Here is a 25,584-nt window from a genome sequence, read left to right on the forward strand (position 1 = left end):
AGTATAATGGATGTTTTAATTAATGTATACTCAGTAGCATAGTTACCTTTACAGAGGCCAAATTCGTGGGAATTTAAATCATAAAAATTGTGGAGGTAATCAGGCATTGTTGTTTGTTTCAAACAACGCTATAGTACTTGTTAACCAGTTTTGTCAAAGTTTGTAATTAGCTTGGGTTCAACCTTGTGCAAACACTGGTTTCTCTCAGGGTAAGAAAAATCTACATTACCCGTTGTGACCATCAACAAAGACGTTTAATTTCAGGTTGTTACTTAGCTTGTTAGCGCCATGCTGTGGTGACTGAAAAGAAGCAGGAACTCTGTGTGGTCCTGTGACGTAAAAGATAGCTACGCCACCACGCGGTAGGTAACACCGAACACTGAGAACCTAGTAAATAACGTTAGGCCTAGTAATTAAACAAATCGGACGTCGTTTATGGTGACGGTAATTGCCCATAATTAGGTTGGCTTCACAAAAAGAAATCATGAGCTGAACAGAAGGCCAGAAACAGCATCCTGATGAATGGCGGAAACACATCATGAAGTCGATGTTCCCGAGGCCACACAGATCGGCAGCGCTGTAGGTGGCGTGCTTGTTGTTTATGATGACCTTTGTCCACGGGTAGTGAATGAGGTCGTATGATAGCCATGGGGTCCGTTTCTAGGTTTATGTACTGTACAGCAGGAGCCCAGGTAGGCGTTGTTCACAGATCATACAACTGCTTTTGTTGAGCTGACCAGGGTTCCCTGTCCTCTTGATGAAGTTATTCACGAACTCAACTGAGTGCTTATTAGATGACTCTCACGTTTCGAAGTCGTATTCCAGCACCTCATTATATGTTAAAATCTGGTGTAAAACTCAGCATTTTCTCTCCTTCGTGGATATGTCATGATCGTTATCACTATTTACCTAGTGCTGTTCTTCTATCTTATATACCAAAGTAAGCAATAAAACAACACTTAAGTATCTTGTCGGCGCAAGTTAAAAAACAGATTAAACTTTTAAAACACATCATCGTAATGTATGACGCATGCTCTGTTTTATTCAATGCAGCCTTATATTTTACATTTTAAAGATGTGTGTGTTTGTCTGCAAATAAGAAATTTTAACTGTAAGTTTTGTAACAGAGTAAATAGAACTCTTATTTATTATATCTAAGATGAAGAATAGTATTGTTTGTTTGTTTTGTAATTAAGCACAAAGCTACACAATGGGCTATCTGTGCTCTGTCCACCACGGGTATCGAAATCCGGATTCTAGCGTTGTAAGTCCGCAGACATACCGCTGTGCTACTGGGGGGCGAAGAATAGTAAGATTTCTGAATATATTTTTACTACTTTTTTTCCATTTTTAAGTTAACTCCAACGAATATTCTCAAGACAGTTGTATATATATATATTGCGGTTTAATTTTACTGGTTACGTAAATTCTTTTTTGCTCCGGTTAAAAAGTATGATTACTGAAAAGGCATTTATAAGCGCAAATGAGTAAATAAAAATGGAACCAACCGAAAACGCCTAAGCATACTTTGAAAGCCACCCTAAAGATGTAATTTTTACTTAAAATCACTATTTCGAAAAGGAATTCCTATAGGTGGCATTTAAATATGTGAGGAAGGATTTTGATTGTAAATAAATAACTCAACAGACATAAAACTCCGTATCACCTAGTATTTAAAATCAACTAGAATAGATGAGAAAACATGCTTACGAAGGTGATAAAACGCAAAGGATAATATATGTAATGTCGTATAGATGTAGCTTGTTAATATTAAATGCAAAATTATTTCAGTAGAAATTGATCAAACTTGCTTAGAATGTTCGCGCAAAGTAACACAAGGGCTGTCTGCGTATACCCAGTCCATAGTTTTGGGCAGCTGATGGACTTCAAGGAAGGCAGATAGCCAAAGCATCCACCGCTGACTCTTAGACTACGCTGCCTAACTAAACAGTGGGTTTGATCATCAGTCTTATGGTGCACCCTGAGCCCCAAAGTGCGGTGTGTGTTTTTGCAGCAATGGAACGTGAACCATAAATCACCATAATATATCAATAAACGTTGTGCATTGTTCTACGGTTATTCAAGATAACACTAAGAAGCAAGTTATACTTATCTTACATTCCAGGTTTATTCCACTCCATAAAAGAGTTTATGGAATAGACTGGTTATAAAGAAAAATCTAAGGCTTACGTTAAGTTTGTTTAACCTTTGGGCAGAAATTTTGGGCTATTTTATCAATGAAGTTCATGAAAATTAAAAACAGGACAGGATGTTTCTTTAATGGTATCGATAACAATAACAACAAAATTCGAGAGGAAGATAAAAATTTCAGAAAAGTAAAGTTTATAAAAGAAACCCATTACAAGAACTAAATCAACTTCGTGCCACCTTTTTATAACTATTTGACAATTGAAGCTTTTTTTAACATTGTATGTGACCATTATAATTTATCATTTATTGATCTTTACCTGTTGTAAGAAGGATGTTAAAGAATTGAGTTTTAAAACCCTACTGAAGTTGACAATATCAGTTTAACTTGTCCAAACACTATGTATGTTTTCATTATTCCTAATATTTTAATAAATGTTGTTTTCAATCATTTTAGTGTGTTTCACATAAACAGCATATAATAAATGTTGTTTTCAATCATTTTAGTGTGTTTTCACATAAACTAACATATGATAAATGTTGTTTTCAATCATTTTAGTGTGTTTTCACATAAACTAACATATAATAAATGTTGTTTTCAATCATTTTAGTATGTTTTCCACATAAACTAACATACAATAAATGTTGTTTTCAATCATTTTTAGTATGTTTTTCACATAAACTAACATATGATAAATGTTGTTTTTAGTCATTTTTAGTATGCTTTTCACATAAACTAGCATATAATAGATATTGTTCTTAGTCATTTTAGTATGTTTTTACATAAAGTAACATATAACAAATGTTGTTTTCAGTCATTTTAGTGTTTTTCACATAAACGAGCATATAATAGATATTGTTCTTAGTCATTTTTAGTATGTTTTTCACATAAAGTAACATATAATAAATGTTGTTTTCAGTCATTTTTAGTGTGTTTTTCACATAAACTAAAATAATATCTCCACCCTAAAGGAGTTTCATTTAATTTTTCTCAGCGTGTGTGTGTGTGTCAACCACAAAGAAGAAACACCAGATTTGGATATTTCTAACAATGCTTATGTTGACTGTAATTTTTTTTACATGAATTATTTCAGGCAATAACGCGCCACATGCAGAGGAAATGTCGGTGTCACGGAGTTTCGGGATCATGCGAGTTAAAGACTTGTTGGAGAAAGTTGCCATCTTTCGTTGAGGTTGGTAACCGCCTGAAAAAGAAATACGAGGACTCTGTTCTGATATCCATGAAAGCAAGAAAAAGACTTCGACGACGAGGAAAGAGAAAGGTGCCCGTGAGAAAAGATGACTTGGTGTACATCAATAAGTCTCCAAACTACTGTGTAGAAGATCCAGCCAACGGTATTTTTGGTACGAGCGGCAGGCTTTGCAACAAAACTTCTGCTGGCCCAGATGGCTGCAACTTGCTTTGCTGTGGACGAGGATACAACACCCAGGTAATCACGCACGTGGAACGATGTCACTGCAAGTTCCATTGGTGTTGCTACGTCACATGTCGCAACTGCACAACTGAAATGGAAATTTATACTTGTAAATGAAAACTGAACTGAATGTCTGCAATTGTGACAAGCAGTTTATTAAAGGTTTCTTTAAATCAGCAGACCACTGCACCTCAGGCTGGAATACGGGTTAGTTAGCACATCCAATCGTTCGGACTAATACAAAGAAACTAGCAATAAACCAAACCACCTTCCAATTTTCGTTATGCTTCATGGGGTAGACTCCTGTAACATTTTTTGCGGCATATCCCCAGGAAAAAGAGCAGTAAGAATTGAACTTAATATATTGAAGCTTAAGACACAGCTGCGGTATATTTAGTATACACAGTGTTAATGCTTTCAAAATCAAATCCGAAAAAGATTTGTTTTACCCTGTAATATTACATTCTGCTTTAAAAACAACTGTGATACATACGGAAGAATATAAGGGCCAGACTTTTCGAATGCATGACAAAACCGGGCTTACAAAAGCATTTCGATCATTCATATTATTGTTTTATTTCTTTTCATCATAACCCTATGAACACTGAAGAAAGGTTTTCTCTACACAAACAAGATGTGAGCGAAAATTTCCAAAGAAACATAAGTATATGTTTGGTGATCATGTATAATATGTAAAGACTTGGGGAGAATGAACTAAATGTTTTGTTATTATAGGTCAGTTTTCTGTACAAAACTTTAAATTTAGCCACTGATTTAACTTGGATAAGCTATAGTGTTTTTTTATTGTTTTTTTTTAGAAACCAAAGAAAATGTTATGTGAAAGCCTTGCAGCATTTTTTTTTCTTCCAGAAACATAAAAAAAAGATATTCAAACATTACTATTGGTATATCTTTTTCTAAATAATCTTAAGATTCTGGCAAATCAATTTTCACTCAAAAGATCCAAATTAGGTCGTTATTCATTCTGACAGCGTATGACTATGAATGATACAAAGTATAACTTAACAACTAGCTGATATCTAAATAGACCTAAATGAACGGTTAGCTGACGAATAACTAGAAACAACTAAATTATTATAATATTATGACACTAAGAACAGTACATATTTTGCTATAACTCTGATTGGAAAAGCTTTTGTTTTTTTATGGGAGGTTTTCAGTATTTCAAACTTGAGAGAGAGTGAAATTTATGGTTCATAACTACTGTTTACTGGTGTGAAATAAAGAGCAACTCTGTAAGGCAGACTGTGTAAGTAAAGTGAGTGATATAAAAGCTGGACATATTACAATAAATCTTATATCTTTAAGACATCTGTCTCTTTCTAAATCGGTAAATTTACTTATCGTTTTTCTAGGGTATTTATTTAACATTATTTTATACAATTGCAGCCTACAGGAGGCGTTTTTTCAAGGAAATAAAACTAAATTATTAGAACTGCAAATGATTAAAACGGTTTATGAAAGAGAATAGCGGAGATATAAGATAGTGAAATGTAATAATCAATGAAGTCATAATTTATATTATATTACAAGTTCTAGCTATTATAGTAAGTACCTGTTCTAAAAACAAGTCTTACTTTCTGTAAAAGCTGTAACTATTACTATAATATAATTAATCAGTAAGTACACTCAAAACGAAACTATGAAGTCATAATTTATCCTGACTTTGAGTTTCATAATTTTATTTGCAATGTGATAAGAATATGCACTAGATTATTAGTTTAGAAAGGTTCAAATGGCCGAATTTAGGGACTGTATTAATATTTCCTTTCAATTTAGGTTTTCTATAGCTTTTAATTTCTTTGGAGAACTTGATAATGTTTTCAGTGTAACGAAAAATATGAGAATAACTAAATACTGCGTGTCAATATATTTTTTATACTTAATCAATGATCTTCGTGTCGTGAAGAAAATACAGATTTTCGAAAGTTTAAAATATAACCATCAGAGAGAACAAAGCTTTTTTTGGGGGGGGTGGGGGTGGGGGGATGACAAATGTGACGTTTATATCCCGTGATTATCACGTTGTTGAGCCACAAAAAATAATATTAAGCGAGTTATTATGTGTTTAAAGATAGAGAAAAGTAACTATTACCTGGCTTCCTTCAAGTCTACAATTCAGAATTTTTCTTGTAAATCTATGTTAAATATACATATGCCACGAACGTCGTGCTTTCGCGGTATCACGTTTAGGGAAATCCCTGTAGAAGAATAAGATGGCATAGCCTGAAAATCGTTTTTCAAGAAGTCTACTATTCTGTTCAGGACAAGACTGATTTCACTAGGAAATCTGTGGAAAGAAAGAACTGAGATAAAATACATAGTAATTCAGGATTATAGTATATGTCATAGAATGAAGAATCTTCGCTATAGCTATACGCGTAGTTGAATTGTTAGAGTATAAATATACAGGAGTGACTGACAGAGTAAATTTTATGTATAGTCTATAAGATGTTTTACATGTGGTCCATGTTTTTTGCATTTATGTCTAATTTAAACACTTCAATGTAGACTACTTAGATGTATACACTTTTCGTATTAACTTATTCTTTAGTTTGATTGTTTTTATTTTTTACTTTGTAGGTTTCGTGATCAGAAAGTAGAATATGTGTAATAAATGGTGTTTTCATAAATGTCCTCCGACGAGTCTTGTGTTTGTATTTTTCATTTTCTCATTTATTGCCGCAATGGTTTTTATTTATTTCAGAATTTAACTCAAAGCTACCGAAGCGTTATCTGCGCGGAGAGAAGGTAGCTAGTCAACGGCGCCCATCGCCAACTATTGGCTACTCTTGTTTGATCAAAAAAGCGGGACTTGACCGATTCTCTCGTAGAACGTTCAAGGCCCCAAAGTATGAAACACGAAATCATTAAATTTCGGATTCACATTACGGATACGCTTTGTTTGTTTGTTGATAAACACAAAACTATCAGTGCTGTGCCGATCGTGGATATCGAATCTCGTGGTTCAGTGTAATAAGCCCTCGTGCTTGCCATTGAGCCACTGAGGGGGAGGGGGGGGGCAGGAACGCTAACACTAATCACATCCGGCCCCCGATAACAATGATTTCAAGAAATAAGAGATAGTGAAGCCAAAAGTAAACATTTTGAAAGTACTATTTTAAACAACGATCTCCTCTAAAAACTTGACTTACGTAACTTAATATCTTAACTTTTTTTGCAAGATTTGTAATCCTAATTCTTCATAAACAATAAGGAATTTTAGTACTTTTAATTTTCCTTTCCGCATTCTAAAATTTAAATTGCAGAAAGGGCTCAAATGAACGTTTAAAGTTAAAATGTGTAATTTTGAAATTTTTATTGAACTAATTACTTCCTTGAAATTTCACTAATATTTTGAGCTTACAAAAAAATTATCCTGTAATTTGTCAAAAGTGGTAAACTCGACTCTACTTTCACATGCACTGTTCCAGAAAAAACAAATAAATTGTTTTCATCTACTCAACCATGTAAAAAGGATCCTTCGTCAACGGTTTATATATACATTAAGAGACGACATTCGTTTATTTTATTTATCTCTTTTAGTTAAGAATGTCTAAAGAATACAGTACTTATGGATATGATTGACTTGATTGTATTGTCGTGTTAATTACAATACAATTATGGATGAACTTTTGGGTTTAGGAAAACGTGATTCTGTGTGTTCTTGTAAAGTTCAAACGGACGACATTGTTCCTCTTAACCTTTTGTATTCATATTGTTACGTATTAGAACTTCAAATATCCTGAAATTGAGTTGACTAATAAATTTATATTTAGTAGTTAAATTGTAGTTTGGATTTAGCAGTTAAGTTAAAGCCGATATATAGTCAGTTTATGATATTTGCCAACAAGATTGATGCTCACAGTTTTCTTTTTTTTAAAACACAAATACGTTTTAATATACAAACAACAATACAATTTACAATAACAGTTGTTACAAATAGTTATTACAAACAATGATATAGAAACAAATGTTTCACAAATTTAAAAGCAATATAAAGTATTCCTTTTAGTCTGGAACTTCTTCTTATCGAGGGTTCACGATGAGCGAGTTAATTACGAGTTGATGTAGGTACGATTCGCTTCACGGGAAGCTAGCTAGCTTTGTCCTTCGTTATTCACCAGCCACACATGCCGATTACAGGGCGAGTTTCTTTTACCGCTGAAGTTATATAATATCTTTGTAAAGGTACAAATGTCCGATATGAATCCACTGAAGTTAAATGATTTGTAATGTTCGAACTTTGTAAAGGTTCCTGGTCAAATATCTGAAGCTTTCCGATTGATAAGCGTTATAACAATCACAGTTATAGCTTCCAAAGTTTATATCACACTGACTATAGCAAACTAACAATAGATATTCTCATTGTTGGTGCGTCGAGTTGCTTATAGTTATAGGCGTGTAGAGGCTTTCTAGAAATTTCAGTTTTACGTAACAATAATGACGCTAACACAAGTGTTTACAACACATGCATTGTTGATTCTTACTCTCGGGAATCTTCTACAACTTTGGAGAATAGGCGGGAGTTTCGGAATACATATCTAACACTATAGGCTATGAATGTTTTAAATATAAACTTAATCTAAACAAACGTTGATATTAAAATAAATATATAATAATAGATTCGTTACAATATCAACAGTCCAACTTTTTACAAACTACCTTAAGGTTGATGTTCGTTATTATGAGCTAATATATGTCCCCTTGTTTAACATAACTGCATTAAAACTAAAACTTGACTTAATTATATCTAGAATAATTAATTCAAATATCTAAAATAAATGTCTGAAAATGTTTTTTAACAAAAGACCGATCGCTTTGGTGTAAAATGTTAAATATTATTAAGCTAATTATCAACAGATAAGTGAAATGAAAGTTCTCGTAAAATATGTGAGAGCTAAACTGTAAGATAATTTAATTTTTTTATGCAAATATGTTCGTTCTTAATTAAGCACAAAGCTACACAATGGGCTAATTGTGCTGTGCCCATCACGAGTATTGAAACCGAAACCGTATTTTAGCTTTATAAGTCCAAATATTTACCGCTGTGTCACTAGGGGGCATTAAAATACGTAAATCCTTAAACTAAGATTAATCTCTGTGCTGTACTCCCATCTTGTCTACGTAAGTTACAGAATCTAGTGTCTGGTTGGTACTGGTACGGGCTTCGTTACCTAATTTTGTAGAAGTAAACTATGTGTGTATATATATATATAAAGTTTAATAACTTTTTACATCAAAGTCCCCATTTCTGATTAAATATTTCGAAGTTAAGAACAACGTTGAAGTCTAAGTTGAAGAATAACTCTATAGTAACGTTTAGGTTAAACGAATATGATTTATTTTAAATTGGCAATGGAGAGTACATAACCTGTATCCTAAACTAAAAAGAAATAATTAATTTTGATTAAAGGAACACAATGATAAGTAAATTATGTGTTCTTCATTTCAGGAAAAACACCTTGAAAGATACTTGAAATCCCTTGGGTTAACTATTGGTAAATGTATAAATGTCAATGCTCCCCCCTTTTTACAACTTCAGTTTCAATGTAAGTTTTGAACGTTCCCTGATGAATTGCATTAGAAATCTGATGATTTACCTTTCGAAACTGTAATGGCTGACAGTGATCAGTTACATGCCTAGGTGCACAGTGACTAAACAACAGAGAAAGTGTTGATGAACCAAGTTCTGCAGATAGGCTTTTGAACGTATTCGTTGGACTTGAGGTGTTGCCAAAGTCGCAGCTCTAGTAACTTCTTCCCTAACTGAAATCTCATAAATTTTATTATTATTAATCACACGAAATATGTATATATATTTGCATGGACAACAAGATATGTATCATTAATTTTAAAATATGTTCTTGTTTCAAGAAACTTTTGTGATGTGTTTCGTACGTATGTGCCAATATATTACGGAAAAGTTAACTCGTTCTAGTTAGACTTTATGTAACATTTCAAGTGTTAAAACCAGTGCACGAGAAGGAAATACACATTTCAAAATAATAGATGACGTAAGGATTGCGGGAACCACAAACCTGATTTCATAATTGGGACATTTCTACGGAACATTTTACAGTATCATAGAAACGGATATAATTGTCTGGTTTAGCATAAAATAACATTATTTATTAACTTATTAATCATGTTCAATATAAAATGTGTGTTATAACATCTGAAGTTACAAGAGGGAGTAAAAAATAAAATATATTATTCATTATTTTCTAATTTATTTCGTTTTTACATAATGCATGATTGCGCAAATAACAGGCCTATAGCTAATTAAGGAAAACTGAACGAAAAAAAAAGGATTATACGTCGTTAGATGACAAATAAAAGTCTATTTTTAATAAACAACGACAATAGTTTTTATTTTTTAAGTCTTATAAACCTATTGGTATTAAAGTTTGGAATACTTGTACATATGACTTGTCTGATATGAAACCTAGTCTTATTCTTTCGATTTGTCCATGCCCACGGTTACTAATGAAAAATGGAATTCTCCGAAACTGGTATAACTCAGTGATAAGTGGTAAATCGAATGATAAATCGGGCTTCGAATTTATTATGTATCTTTTAAACAGGTTGACGGCTAAAAATTCACAAGAATAAATTAGTAGGACGAATGTTGCATATCCTTGAAATTCCTATATACATATAGCTGGGATCACTGTTGAGAGTAAAAGACATCTTAAACACCATACAAAAAAAATGTATGGAAGAAAAATCTTTAAATAAATCAGACACTGATAAGGCCTTGATTAACGAGACAGCTACTCAAAGTTGCCAATTAAATAGTCCAACAGGAAAGGTCCATTCTTTTTAATTTGTAAGCACTTATACGTTATTACCAAAGAGACAAGTAAAGGTTTGGAACCCAATGTCCTGTTCAATTTTTAAGTGGTTGGTACACAAGCTTGAAGCTCTTGAACTACAACTATATTCGAGTTTACTTGCTGCTGTCATGCATACAACTGTACATGAGTCAGCAGTGCTTATGCAGTGATTTTTTTTCTCCTTTGTGACCGATAAATAAAGAACCACTGAAATGTTTAATGAAAACCAGAATTTATTTTGTAATATATATATCTAGAAAGCGTTCCACTTATTGAGATCCATCTTTTTCATCGTTACTGTTCGCTAACTTTATTTTTAAATTTCCCCTTTGAAGGTCAAAAGCAACCAATGTAAATTATGTTGTTATGCGCAAGGCTTCAAATGGACAGTTTTGGAATTGACTGATGAGTCATGGATATGTTGATACCTTTTGACTTATTTTAAAATTATTCAAATATTATATCACTTGCACAATAGCTTCAATAACTAACTCATTCATTTTGCTGAAGTTCCATTTGTCTTGAGGAATTAAATTAAACATGAGGGAACCCTCAATAGCCGCAGCACTTGAAATTATTTTAAGCAGGATTAGACTAAATTAATCTATGAGAACCTTTGTTTTCTTTTTTATTAGCTATATTTTTGTGCGCCAACAATAGCAAGCGTGGGTCGCGCGTATACTCGATTCGATTTTATTACTCATCAGGATCACTACCCTCAAATTGAAATTCTTGTAGGCAGGATTAGAGTAAATTAATCTATGTGACCATGGGCGTGGTCAAATAATCAATCGAAATGGTTTGACCTCCTGAGTCGAAAACTGTAATTAGATCTCCAATCGGTCAAGAGATGATGGAGCTATTAGCTAAAAGTTTGTACAACTGTCAACCGGATATCCGCGGCTAAAAATTCCTATATCAAGATACTTCAAAATTTATTTTACGAACAACACATGGTTTTGAGATTCATTTCAATGTGTGTTGTGATATTGATATTCCGGGAAAAAAAGCCAATTAGAGATAATGAAGCAATTATATGAATTTGTTTTCTTTGAGAGTAAGTAATATTATATACATTTTGAGTCGAATTTAGCTTGGCTCAATTATCTGTCTCTGTATCTGTCTATCTGCAATTATATCTCCGCTTTATTTGTCGGGCTTATATACAAAAATAGAGGGCGTCTGGAAAAGACTAGAGTTGCCAGGAAAAGTTATGATCCTTCTAGAAACTCATGACGTGTTACCAGAGTCACGTGGCTTCCGCTGTCGTACAATAATAATAAAATTAAAGTCAAAAATTTGCATTCCGCAATTTGGAGCCGAGGTGCATTATAAGAGTGACGGTCAAATTCTACTAATCGTCTGACAAGAGTGGCCCAAGATTTGGTGGTGGTCGATGTTAAGTAGCTGCCTTCTCTCCAGTGTATCTCTTCAAAACTATGGCCTGTATTATTGTAAGTAATGTAATTTGAACATTATAATTAATTAGTCATGCTCATTATTAAGTATATATGTTTAGCTCTGATCTCTGAAGGTAACGTGCTTTGACCAGAAGCTAATATTAATATAAGCTAGAATTACAACTAAACGTTTATAGAAATATCGGCTTAGCCGAACTTGTAGTTCGTAATACAAACACAACGTATCTTTTAAAACTGTATGCGTTTAATAAATTTGAATTTTAAGAAAATGAAATGATGCTCGGTTTGACGTATACTGTAAGCAAAGACTATTCAAAGTGGTCACGTATATAGATCTTTCGGTTTGAAAACGCCAAGTGATAAACTGATTTATCTAAAGTTATTAACAAATGTTTTAATCAGAGGAAATTCACTCCTGGTTGACTGTTTGAAAATACTGCTGACACAACATCAAACACTTCGCTTTCTCTTTATGGTTTCATTTTAATCATATATGCACCAGGAATTCTATATCTTTTTTTCGTTTTGTTCCATCTAAAGTCAAAATTGTAGATTTGTTAGATAAAGTAAAAGTTCAAAATCATGTGAATAATCTATTACACTCTCTACAGTTGTTAGAAAAAGCATACAACGTACTGTTACGACAGCGGAGGTCACGTGACTCTAGTAACACGTCATATTGTCGCAGGTTCGTGAAGCCTCGAGTGTTTACTAGATATGCGGTATTCTTGTATATAAGACCGCCAAGAAGTGATGGCAACAATGTGAATGTAGTTGAATTGCAGACAGAGATACAGACGACAATTGAACCAAGCGCGTGAATCGTTCGTTCGTTGTGAAATATAGCGTTTCTTTAAGTTATAGCGTGACTGTAGAAATTAAGTGTATTGCAAAGTTATATTGAGAAAGAATAAACTAGTTTTATTTAAGAAAGGACTTGTATCGCTAAAGTTTCTTCGGGAAGAATTTTTACGGAAAATTAACTAACGACCAAAGACGTAACAGTACAATACAGATATGAACTGCGTAAAACGAATAACTAAGGGTTTATGAGTTGTGAATAAAAGTATCAACTTAGGCCTCATGAATTGCATAAAGATTTGTTCTGCTAAATATTAATTTCATAGTGGTGTAATAAAATTTCGGCCACAGCTTTGATGCCTCATATATTTTCGCAGAATTAATATTCTTGTTAATAACAATAATAATACATAAGTCTCAAACACGTGTTGTAGTGCAAATGGCAGTTTTGTGACCTTGAAGCATTTTTTATGATGTTTATTACCACGAAATGCTAAATCACTTTAGAAGTACGTTCTAATGAACGTTGCACTTTTCACGGTCTGTTAACATCGCGTCTAAGGTAATATCTACACTGCAAATAAACATTCACTTTAGTTTAATCACATACTCAGACAGACAGGCCTTGACGTAATAAACTGTGAATATGAACTAGGTCCATTGAAATTTTAACTGGAATCAGTGCATCACGGAATTTGTAAGTTCTCCAGATAATTCTGTAAACTGTATATCCGATGAATCGATTTAACTCCAGCAAAATTTACTCATGAAAGCAAAATTGCGCTGTCGCAACGTTTCGGTTGGATCATTGTTGTATGGAACAATGGACTGGGCGAAGCCTATTAGTTATTGTGCCTGAGGATTCACTATTCGCAACCCGTTGTCGCAAAAATGCGCTCTGCACTTTAGGGCCATGGGTGCTCTATAAAATTGGAGTAACGGTCAAAACTTACTATTCGATCAAATAACAGTAGCCTAAGAGTTGGCGGTGAGTATTGTTGTCCAGCTGCCTTCCCTCTAGTCTATCGGTTCAATATTAAGGCTTGATATCCACAGATAATGCTTAGTAAAGCTTTGTGCGAAAAGTTGTTTGCATTTAAATCCATTTTAAAACATTGTTATATCTAATGGTCTGATAGAATGATATGAAAAAAACATCATTTGTTCTGCCACTTCACAACTGTTATTTACGTCTACATGTTAAAATTGAACGAGTTGAGTTCCCGCGCATTTCACTTGCCTATAGTTGTAGGTAGATATTGAACTTAAAAAGCATTTACCATATCACAGGCGAATAATTTTTGTATGTATTAAACAGTGTCATAAAAATGTGTCTGTTGTATGGGAATGTATGAATTATATTATTTTTTTCTGTATATAAATATTAGACATGCATAAAAGAAATGCATTCGAAAAGTAAAAAAAAAAAAATATTAAAACGTTTCTTAGTCGAAACTAAACAGGTTGACCATTCAGTAAAAATAACAGCTTACGCAATCATTCGGGTCATTATTCCAGAAAAAAACCCAATAAAACCTGGGTTCTTAAGGGTTAAATAGTTAGTAATTAGTTCAGTTACCCATACATTATTTCCGTTATCTATCCTTCTGTGGTCAACATATTGATATATGTTTGAGCTCAACAATAACACTTTCCAATATTTAATATTGACACACAGTGTAAATATTTAATACTCCCCCCCCCCAAATCACCACTTTAGCTAGCTTACCTAAGTGTCGATTCCATGCATTGTAATCACTATGTGTTTTAGTTTTCTGTTTATGATATCTTTAGGCCGGATTGTTATACAGGACTGTCTTCATTAACTTATGTTACTTTTTAAACTTATCTTAGTTTTGGTCCATATATTTAGCTTAGTTTTTTAACAGAAGTTCTCGATCATTAAGGTAATAATATACGAGTGGGTGCATAGGATACGTCATGAAAATGTTTTACAATTGAGGCTTCTAGCCCACAGACAATACAGTAAAGTTAGGCTAGCTTGTCACGCTTCACCAAGCTTCCCACCAAATAGTAGAAAATATGATGGAGTTGCCTTATTGCTGTAGCTTCCCAGGCCCTCTCGTGGAGTGTTTTCCACTGTTATGCTCTATGGAACTACAAATCATGACTTATTCTCTGTTCCACACCCTTTTCTGTGTGAGAAACCCAAGCTCAGGACTAACAAATGCGACGAATGCCTTCAAATAGGACCCATTAGCCTGTGCAGATTACCACGTCTATCACATATCTCTCTTCAGATTATTCAGTGAGCGCTCCAAATCCGTGGGCGGCTTCGAGAAACTTCCGCCTAACTTCACTCAGACAAAGTGATCGGCTTAAGTGAAGAAGACGTGGCTGTCAGCTTTACAGCTTGTTCGACTGGAGAGGGCTCGCTCTTCCGACGAGTTATGTATTTTCGGAAGCTGTACCATTCAGAGAGTGAAATACACCAGCATTTGTCATGAAACAAAAGCCCAGGAGACGTCTTCTTTTCGATTCTATACAAAACCCATTTTTCAAAGAAAACGATTCCAACTTTTCTTTCCAGCCTCGAGAGAAATATTTTATTCAGTTGACACAATTATATGTTAAAATATAAAAATGTATACTACTACTACCTTCACGAAATAGCTTGAAATAAATGAATGAACCAATATTCAGATGATTTTGACCACCTACTATATTTAAGTATATTTACTGACCACTGTTTGATAGTTGATGTTTAACCACATCATGACATGCATAAAAAATCAAAAGGAAAAAGACTTAATCCAACCATTAATTTAGGCTCTAAGAATGTTCATTACTTATGAACTACAGAAAAACATTTTAATCATTAAATACAGTACACAAATTCCCCCTCTTTATTCTAGGCACACAAAGCGAAATCTGCATACGCATCACTCAACCAGCATTACCCCATCATACTCACAAAACCATTGTGCATTGTATGTATGATGGCCTAGTTTTTTCGCACTTAACTAATTACAGTGCACTTTACAATATATAATTCGGAACACCGAAAACGTTACGTCGGAAGTAACTGACTTAAACTTGGCGCTTTAAGTGCACACTACCATTTTTACTGTCTGAATAATATATCTCAATACATAATTGTTGCCATTTGTTACTGATTTTAGCTCTTACATTATAAAATCATAAGTCACAATAAATTATCTGGGAGGGTTCAACAAACCCTTAAAATCCCATCCCGCCCCAAGTGAATCGGCGGTAAGATTGTGAATTTATAACGCTAAAATTAGAGGTTAAACCCCCGCGATGAACACGAATAGATAGCCCATGTACAGCTTCGTACTTAACGCTGAACGAAACAAACAATGGAGCCTCCATTTGAGTCCGGCAATAGGCAGAAAGGTAAACGTTGTTCTTATGTTTATTTAAAAGATAATATAGCTAAATGACTGACGTATGATTTCTCTATATTAAATATTTATTTCCTAAATTACTATTTCACCAAATCACCGATCTTCACGTGTTGTTTTTCATACCATGAAAATATCTTTTGTTTCAGACCTAAAACGAAATTTACTAAATAACAAGCATAACAGATTACTTATAAAGCTAAACATTTAGAGATTTTTTTCCATGTCTAGTATGATTTTAGTTCTAATCATTTTCTACTACGTCAAATAATGGAAAAAAGGATATAAAACAGTTCCAACCTTGCATATAAATACAGCAAAATAAATTATGAAAATAATGTAAATAAAAAGTGAGTTGGAATAGCATAAAACTCCTTTATGTTGGTGAGAACAGTTAATATTTCAAAGTATGCCAAAGAAACAAAATTAAAGACCAAATCTTCATTATACCTGGTTAGTAGAAGCTTGTATTTAAATTAGTCTTAAAATTCTTGTCTGAATGTAAAAGAATTAAATGATTGGCCTAGACTAGTAGCAGTAAGCTGTGCAATGCTGCAAATTCATAAATAGTTTTTAAGCGGTGATAGCCTTGAAACAACAAAGCTTATTTGATTCTGAAAAGTGAAAAATTTCAACTTTGAACTTTCAGTTTCATCTGAAATTGCACACACAAAACACCTGACCTTAATCTGCCGTAATATTTTGATCTTTAATTGTACAAAATATTTTTGAGCTCTAAGTAAAATAACCCTGATACGTCTGCACGTGGATTGGTGGTATCGTTCGAAAAACTTAGACCATTTTAGTTTTTTTTTTGTTTGTTTGTTGGTAAGCAGAAAGATTCACAATGGGGGCCACCTGTGCTGTGTCCACTATGGGTATTAAAACACGGTTTTTAGAGTCATACGTCATCACAATACCATTCAGCCACTAGGAGGAGGCATTATTTAAATTCTTTTTTTATCTTTTGAATCTTAAAAGAAATGGGATTTTATTGATCAACGCTAGAATATGAATAGAAGTGGAGCCGTCTGGTCATCACTTGTGGTAGTTTAAACTGTTAAAAAATAACTTATTACCGATCACCAGTAGGATAATCCTTTAACTCGGTGAGTAAAGCACTCGTCTAGAGTGTGAGAAGTTATAATCTGATTCAAGAAAGAATAATTGAATCACAGAAAACTGCACATGCCATCTGTTGTCTATATAACACGACTTGTATATATATAAGACACAACAACTTGTAAGCACAATGAAAAATTTTAATACATACTACATGTTTCGACAGAGCATTGGTCTGTCTTTTTCGTTATGCTTACAAATCGTTGTGTCTTATATATCCAAGTCTCCTAGCGCAATGTGCTTCCTTACACAAACAAAAAATTTATAATACGACTCTGAGATAAAGCCCGAGAACGGCATTTGTTTGTGAGAAGGATGTGGCAGATTTAGTTGCTAAAAATGCCTATAGCAAGTACTAACGGGTCTTTCCTTTAGTTCAGTTAGTAGAGTTCTCGCTTGTTGTACGAGAGATCCAGATTCAAATCCTGCTCAAGTGAGACGAAAACAAAACTATGTTACCATATGTCTTATTAATAAATCAGCATTCCTCTGTTTCTGGAAGTTTTAAAGGTTATGTGTTTCCTTGATAGTGAAACATGCTACATGATGTATTTAAGTTATTGCACTCGTTGACTGTATACATATTGTCTTGATCTAGCATCCTCTGATTTCCATCTTTTATTAGGCCTATCTGCGCGAATATAATTCCCAGCTTCTGTGTGCTATTGAACTGATGACATCACACCTGCACTTGGCTTAATTAATATGATGAAGCCTATGGAACGATAAAGAAAATGTATCGTACTTAGTGTCTGGTTTTTTTCACATTATGAACAACTTAGAGTACGTTTATTTGTTGTTATATGATATAACTAGCCTAGATACAAAATACTTTATCGTTTCTTTCTGAACGCCTCTCATAATTTATTGAATATTACGAAGTAACGTACATGTACCTAAAATCTAATTTTTTTCCCAAACTTTTTTAAGTTTCCATAAAATAAAATAATTATTTGAAATGTGTACACATTTACATTTTGAACAGAAAATCCCATAAAAAAATTACCCACATTTTACACTTAAATGATAAGTACATTGACAGGTACAACTATTTAACTGAAAAATTAAGGCTGCAATACAGAAGATGTCCTCTCCGTAATATCTTGGTGTTTCGGTAAATTAAAGAAGAAAAAAAGTGAATAAATAACGTGTGTATAGATGTGATTCTATAGTTTTAAACATCAAATTTCTTATATTTAGATTTAGAATCTATTCAACTATTGATATAGCCCCGGAAACTTTACAGATTTCAACGATAGTTTAACTAAATTTCTGTCCTTGTACTGACTGACATAGTCATGTGGTAACTACACTGTAGCGAGAAACTGAGTTTATCTCAGATATCGGTGAAAAATATCTGATAGACTGGAGGGAATACAACTAGTCAAAAGCGTCCACCGTCAACTCTTGGGCTACTGTAATCAGATTGGGGATTTCACCTTCTCTCTTATAACGTACTCATGGCCCCAAAGTACGGAGCGCAACTTTGTTTTCTTTTTATTACAGAAACGGGACACAAAGCATAGAGCCGTGGATCCACAATCCGGCACACTAACCACTAGGCCACGCCTGACCGAGAAACAAAGAAACATCTTAAAATTATGATATACGTGGTCCGGATTGAGGTTCTTGTGGTTGCTTGAATAATGGTAGTGGTAGAGATTTTTTGTTACACAGAAACTCTGTCGTTTCTCTCGCACAGGTTACGTCATCTATTTTCAATGACACATGGATCGCAAGCTTAAGCAAGCACAACACTCGTGTCAGCAAAACTTTTGTGGAGTTTTGCAGTCAAAAGCACACAAAGAACGAAGGGTGACTGTCACAAAAGTACTACAGGAAGTGACATGTTCAGCTGGCTCCCTGACAACCCCATTGGCTACGCCTAGATACAGCGCAATTCAACCAGAACTTGCAGGTTTCTTATTATCTTGCATATTGGATATACACTGAAAGCTTATAAGCGTTGTGGCATCATATCATGGCTATTGAGCTCTGCTTGCCTTGTATCCTGGCTCTGCACGATTAAAATGCCAATCAAAACGTCAAGTTAGACACGTGGAGCGCCCGTGCAGCGTTTCGTAACTCCGATGGGAATGCGTGGGTATTAAATTTAGGTTGTTAATATACAGCTCATAAAAGAAAACTTATACCGTGGATGTGGTGTATTATCTTGCCATTTTTAGAGTTACCCAAGGAAACTCTGTAATTAAAATATCCATAAAACCAATATGATCCTGCATAACATTTGCATGTTTTATAGAGTTGCGCAAGTGTGGTGCAATTATGATTGTTTGGAACGAGCAGTAAATTTAAAGAAAGAAAGACATGGACTTATAAAAAATTTTGGTTCATTATGTCGATAAACTCGCTATTACTTCTACTATTGCGGACCAAATAAATCTATTAAGAATAAATAATCATGACTGATATATCTGAAACTATATTTGTAGTTTTTCGTGTTTAATTAGTGTTACTAGTAAATTAAACAGTTTCTGATTACGTTACACGTAAAGTACACAGTTCACGGATGTGCAGGTGGTGTTACATATAATCAGAAACGTCTTGAGGCCAAACTTTTATTCGATATGCATATAATAGTAACGAGAGCATTAATTATAATAATAGCCGATGCTGGTCGCTGGTTACTGAAACTATACATATAACAAATTCTATCATACTATCTAATTAACCTGAACTTTTTTTTTGTTGTTAGTGTAAATTTACTATATTTCCAAAAATCAACCAACGTATGTGACTTTCAGCTGTTTCAGGCATAACATTTGTCACAGTACATTGTTAGCGATATAAGAATAGACAAGAGTCATGAAGTCATGCCCATAATTAAATGAAACGTTCAAAAATGGTAGTTCGTTATCTAAGACGACTACATAGTTTCGACAGTTTTCATTGTTATGTTTTCTAAATTTTCATTTAAGTTGATAACAATAATTAATAATTCGGTCGAATGAATAATTAATCAAATGTTTGGGGGATTTACCCAAACTAATTTTAAAACTGCTACAGACAACCAATAGTTTTGTTTTAATACGTCTATATATTTTCGAATATATTGTGCAATAGTTGCTACGGGCGCAATGTAAATGTTAAGCATCGTCTTTTTTTGTAGCATAATATCTTATACATTTCTCATTCTCGAAGAAGAGTAGGAAAAAAATCTCATATTTAAAATGATTATGTCTTAAAAACTACTTGTTTTCAACAGAGGCACAATGAGAATCATAAGTTTATAGCATGAAAATTTGAACATGATACATAGTCTTCCAAAAATGTCACAGAAGGTGCATGTTCAATATGCTTTTCTTCATTCTCAATCAGCATATCAAGACTATCGCTAATTGAAGCTACTGCAAGCATCATCTGGTCTGTACAATGTTCATTGACCCAATATCATGCACACTGTCACGCGTTTTATTCAAATCACCAATCTCGTACTTGAAAGAGAGAAGAGAAATACAGACAAACATTTTCTTTAGACAAAGTAAGAATTTGCCATAGAGCCGGACATAATTGCATAAATATATGATTTAGATACATTAATAACCTGGTATAGTCGAACAAGCTTGCGTCAGTGAGGGTGTGTTATGAAACCCGACAAACTTTTATCAAATATGTGGTTTACATACAATCAAACACGCGATTTAGGGCCTCCCTAACATGTATCACTCATGGCATTTAATCCAGCAGATCAGCTCTAGCTGTGTTATTTAAATTACAGCAAGAATGTGATAAAAGCTAGACATACTTGCATTAAGCCTACTATATAGATACAAGAAGAAAGTAGTAAAAACATGAACTTGTAACTCAGGGTGAAAAAAATGCACACACTTGCGTCAAACATGTACCTAAGATACACCAAAAACGTAATATATATAGTCCAGCAACTAGTATTAGCTATGTGTTTTTAAGACATACAAAACCAAACTGTAAAAAAGCAGTCAGAATAACACCAAACACGTGATTAAGATATAATGGTACCTGGTTGGCTGCAATAAGCCAATTTTCAAGGACTTGGGAGAAGTATAAAGTTTTCTTAAGATAAAATTGTGAACCACTACAGAAAATGTAGTGGTGCGTAAGAAACGAATAGCTCTTTATTTAAATATGAACCAAAAATGTAGAATCGCAGGTCAATAAGTAATAAAAGAAAGACGTTGATATTACACGACCACAGAAAATTATGGTTGCTCCAGCTTCGATTCACTTTAATGTAAAAATTGTAGGAATCGATTAGCTCAAAAATATTACCGAATATTCTTAACGGTATGCAACTTTGTGTGTTCTAAGGCATTACTTTTTAAAATTGAAATAATCACAATTTTTCTAAAATTTTATTATATATCCAATTATCTGCCAACATTAGGACGCCCTCCAGTGGCACAGCGGTATGTTTGCGGAGTTATACTGCTAGAAATCGCGTTTCGATACCCGTGGTGGGCAGAGCACAGATAGCCTTTTGTGTAGCTTTGTACTTAATAACAAACAAACAATATTAGGAAATCCAAGTAAGGACAAGCTGACACTAAAGTGTGTCAGAAATAAGTCTCAAAGGACAGAAGTTAAGGTATACCCTAAGTCACTCTTAGTTAATCCTTTCATTCTGTAACGATACAAACAAAAATAAGGATGCTATTTTGATACTTTGTTTACTGAGCATGTGCACTCTCTGGGGTATCACACACACATAAAGAAGTTAATTCGCTGGTCATACAGGTTTCCACCTTTAAATACAAATATCAAAATATACTTGAACTCGTCGGTCTTTTATCTTCTTTGTTGTTTCCTGAAGAAGTCAGGAAACAATAAAGAAGATAAAAGACAGGAGAGAGTTTATGTATTGTTGTGTTTTAATAAACATACATTTAGTTTCTAGTTTAATATATATATCTTGTTTCTGGTACCTAGAGTATTTCATTTATCAGTTCTTTCCGGCTTTGAAACCTGTAGCCGATGGGGTTTTATATATATATATATATATTTGTATGCATAGAATAGCATCAGCTAGGTGATCAAGATAGAATATGTGGACAAAAGCAAAAATATTTCTTATCTCTCAAAAATAACCCGTTTAGTGTCGTCTCTGGATCAGTTGATTCCAAATAGCAATAACAATTAATGATGTAATTTGGCTTTCAACTTAAATCAGTAAATTCTCAATTACATTACGTTATATACCTCTACATGAGTCACTTGAAAAACATTACATTAAAACTTCGTGGGTGCAATAATTACTCAATGCTGGCTTAAGATAACGATTTCAGGGCGTTTTTCAGTAATATAAAAACAACGCGCACTGTGTCAAACATTAATTAAATTGTATTTTTGTATCTCACCGCTAGACAGAATTGTAAACACCAAACAAACTACTGAAAGCATTTATTTAGTGTTTACTCAATAGATTATGGCAAATATTATTCAAACAGTGTGTAATTTGTTTACATATATAGAATAGTTGACACATTGCCGTACACAGTTTAAAGATATTTTCTTTACTAAAAATGTTATTTCTTTCCTTATCTAAGTTGAAATTATCATAAGTTCCACAATACGTACAAAAGTTACTTTTAATTGCTAGTCTATTATGTCTTTTAATGTATTAAATATGTTAGTGTAAGCTTTAAGCTGTATGACATTAATGTGAATACGAAAATAAATTAGAAAAATTAACTGTTTAAATATTATCCATTTTAAAAATAAAATAAACAGCTCAAATGGAGAATTCTTACTCACGATAGCGGATAAACAGTTCCGTTTACATTTATGAGCACAATATAAAGGATATATAACGTGATGATCTAACTCATCATAGTAATTATCTAAGAATTAAAATTATCTAACATGAGTTATAGCAAAGAACACTATGATATGAAAATGGCATATAGATAACATTAAGTTAGTTATTACGATAATTCGTTATCATTAGAGATATACTGTTCTTAATTCTATTCTGTATTTTTCGACTTTATATCTTTACTATCTAATAAAAATCATACTATGATCGCAATTCACTTTTAATTTCAACTATAATTATTAGCCTTTGAAACTAAATCTTACAAAAATTAAGACTTAACTTCATATAACTTGGTCTAATTTGTTTCATGCTAATAAGACTGTTGAACTTGAATGTGCTCAGAAATTTTAAGGTCAATCGAAAAGGTAGCAACCAAGTAGTTTGATGTTGGGTGGCATATCTAAAATATGTCCCCCCTACATTTATTCTCCTTGTCGGCAATTCTTAAGTTTGTCAGGAACTTCGCCCCTCCCTTCGCAATTGCTGGGGGTTGCGGCGGCATACTTACGCCCACTGACTAGTACTTAACATTTAGGAGAAAAAGAATTATCCATTTTATAAAAACAAAAACTCAATGTATCTTCTTAAAGTTTTTAATAGCACAATGAATTTTTTTTTCATTAAGAAAAATAATCTTGGAAGCTGTTTTTTCTTTCAAATATTTGGAAAATAGAAATGATTTTTTTTCAGTTGTCGAAGTGCTGTATCTGCATATTACATCAAGAAAAACATTTCTCTATTTTCTTTACTTTCTTATCTTTTTTTCAGTATGAATCACTGCTATTTCACAATTGCTTAACATCCTTACTTGAAATAAAAACTAACACTTGAAAAAAGAAAAAACTAAAAATAAAAATAATTGGAATAAAAAATAGTATAAACAAAAAAAAGCAAACGCTTATACCTCGCTATTAAAAGTAGGTCATTATGCCATTCCGGTTCGAAAATTTTTTTTGAGTTAGAAGAGTAAAAATATTTATGTCGAAAGACAAAATTAAACAGTTGAAGGAACTAGCATAGGAGAATGGCTCCATTTCCTGAAGGTTTGATGAAGTATTGAAACCTTTTATATACTTTGATATAAGTGTAATTAATTCAACTCAATTTTTTTAATCACAGCCCCATCAATAAAGGTTGTTTTGATTTTTATCTTCCCTTTGTTTATTATTTACAACACATCAAGAATAACTAGTAGATTCAATAATGACTGCTATAAAATCAGAGAAATGCTTTATTGTATAGAGGTTCTTGGATTTTATTTTGGAACAACTTGAACGGTTTTACAGTTAACGAGATAGAAATTAATCAAAAGAACCATCAGTTTATGAGTAGGGCGGTCAGGAAAATTTAATTTGCCTTGCAAAGTAGACCACCATAGGCGCAATTGATGGACCTCCCGCAACTTATAGCTGTCGGATATTTGTTTTTAATCATAAATGGCCAAAAACCCTATTTCGCAATCTTACAGAGAAAGGGTAAAAAGTTGTAAAATTTTAAAGAATGAATAACCTCTCAGCTCTTCATGACTACCGCATTGTGATGAAATAAGCCTACAATTTGTGAAGACTTAACAGGTGAAGATTTAAGGTTGTTCCCAAATAATATAAAACGATTGTATAGGTGTAACAATAAGGTAAAAAAACAAAAATCCCGAGCTATTACGTTGATTATATACATAAGGCATGATTATCTCGATCAAGCCTTAGTATATATGTGTATATGCAAAGCATTACAAGTAGGTAGATTGATGGGTAAATAATTTACTCCTTTTAATTCCTCTTATAGTCTGCTTAAAGGAAATCAATTCTAGCGTACACCAATAGTTATTTGCTTCTTCCACAACACAGTATTACCAAAATCATCCAATGTATAAGCTCATCTGTTATTACGTACCACACAACAATCTTGGACCTTTAGACATGTTGCGTTAATTACATACGCAACGGGATAGCTATGTACTCTGTTACTCCCACTGTCTTATCCCATAAACCAGAATTAATGATGCTTTAATGACAGAGTTTTCAAAACTGTTGAAGTACAACAGGATTCACTAAACGAAAAAAAAAAGTATCATGGGAGGTGGATATAGTGGTCAATTTTGATTATATTTAATGCATTAAACTTAGTTGTCTTTGCCAATTTTTTTTTTTTTTGGGGGGGGGGGTGCATAAGGTTTCAGTTTATTCATGTGTTCATTAAAAAGATACTCACGAAGCAAGGGCCCATGTTGAGTTAAACCTGATATGAGATGCTGTAATAGGTTGTGACCCAGAAATGTCACCTATGGGCACGAAATATTGAAATCATTTGTTGTTACAATGAGGTCCTCTAAACGTATAATGAAATGATAATACTTATCTCTTCAGAACCTATCCTAGAATTAAACATTTTGATATTAAGTTTGCAATTAAATTGTACCAATCATAAGAACGATGCTTGAAAGTTTAGGACACGTTTCAAAATTACTTGTTTCTTTTATATGTCGGTATTGCCATCTAGTGAGTGACCAGAGAAGTTTTATAAAACAAAAGGTTCAAGAACGAGTATCACAAAACTTACTAACGCATATTTGTTATGATTATTTACAATACAACTTTT

At 33.2% G+C, this 25,584-nt stretch overlaps 1 protein-coding gene across 1 annotated transcript in view; it reads left to right on the forward strand.

Annotated features, from left to right (window-relative positions):
* LOC106459647 (protein Wnt-16-like) overlaps positions 1-6,131 on the forward strand; it is a 67,799-nt gene extending 61,668 nt beyond the window's left edge. Inside the window, exon 4 of the mRNA XM_022386508.1 lies at positions 3,243-6,131. Within this exon, the coding sequence (XP_022242216.1) occupies positions 3,243-3,701 (459 nt within the window). The 3' untranslated portion in view covers positions 3,702-6,131. The remainder of the gene's footprint in view (positions 1-3,242) is intronic.
* The last annotated feature ends 19,453 nt before the right edge of the window (positions 6,132-25,584 follow it).

Source organism: Limulus polyphemus, unplaced genomic scaffold (assembly GCF_000517525.1).
Source record: "Limulus polyphemus unplaced genomic scaffold, Limulus_polyphemus-2.1.2 Scaffold29, whole genome shotgun sequence".
NCBI lineage: Eukaryota > Metazoa > Arthropoda > Merostomata > Xiphosura > Limulidae > Limulus > Limulus polyphemus.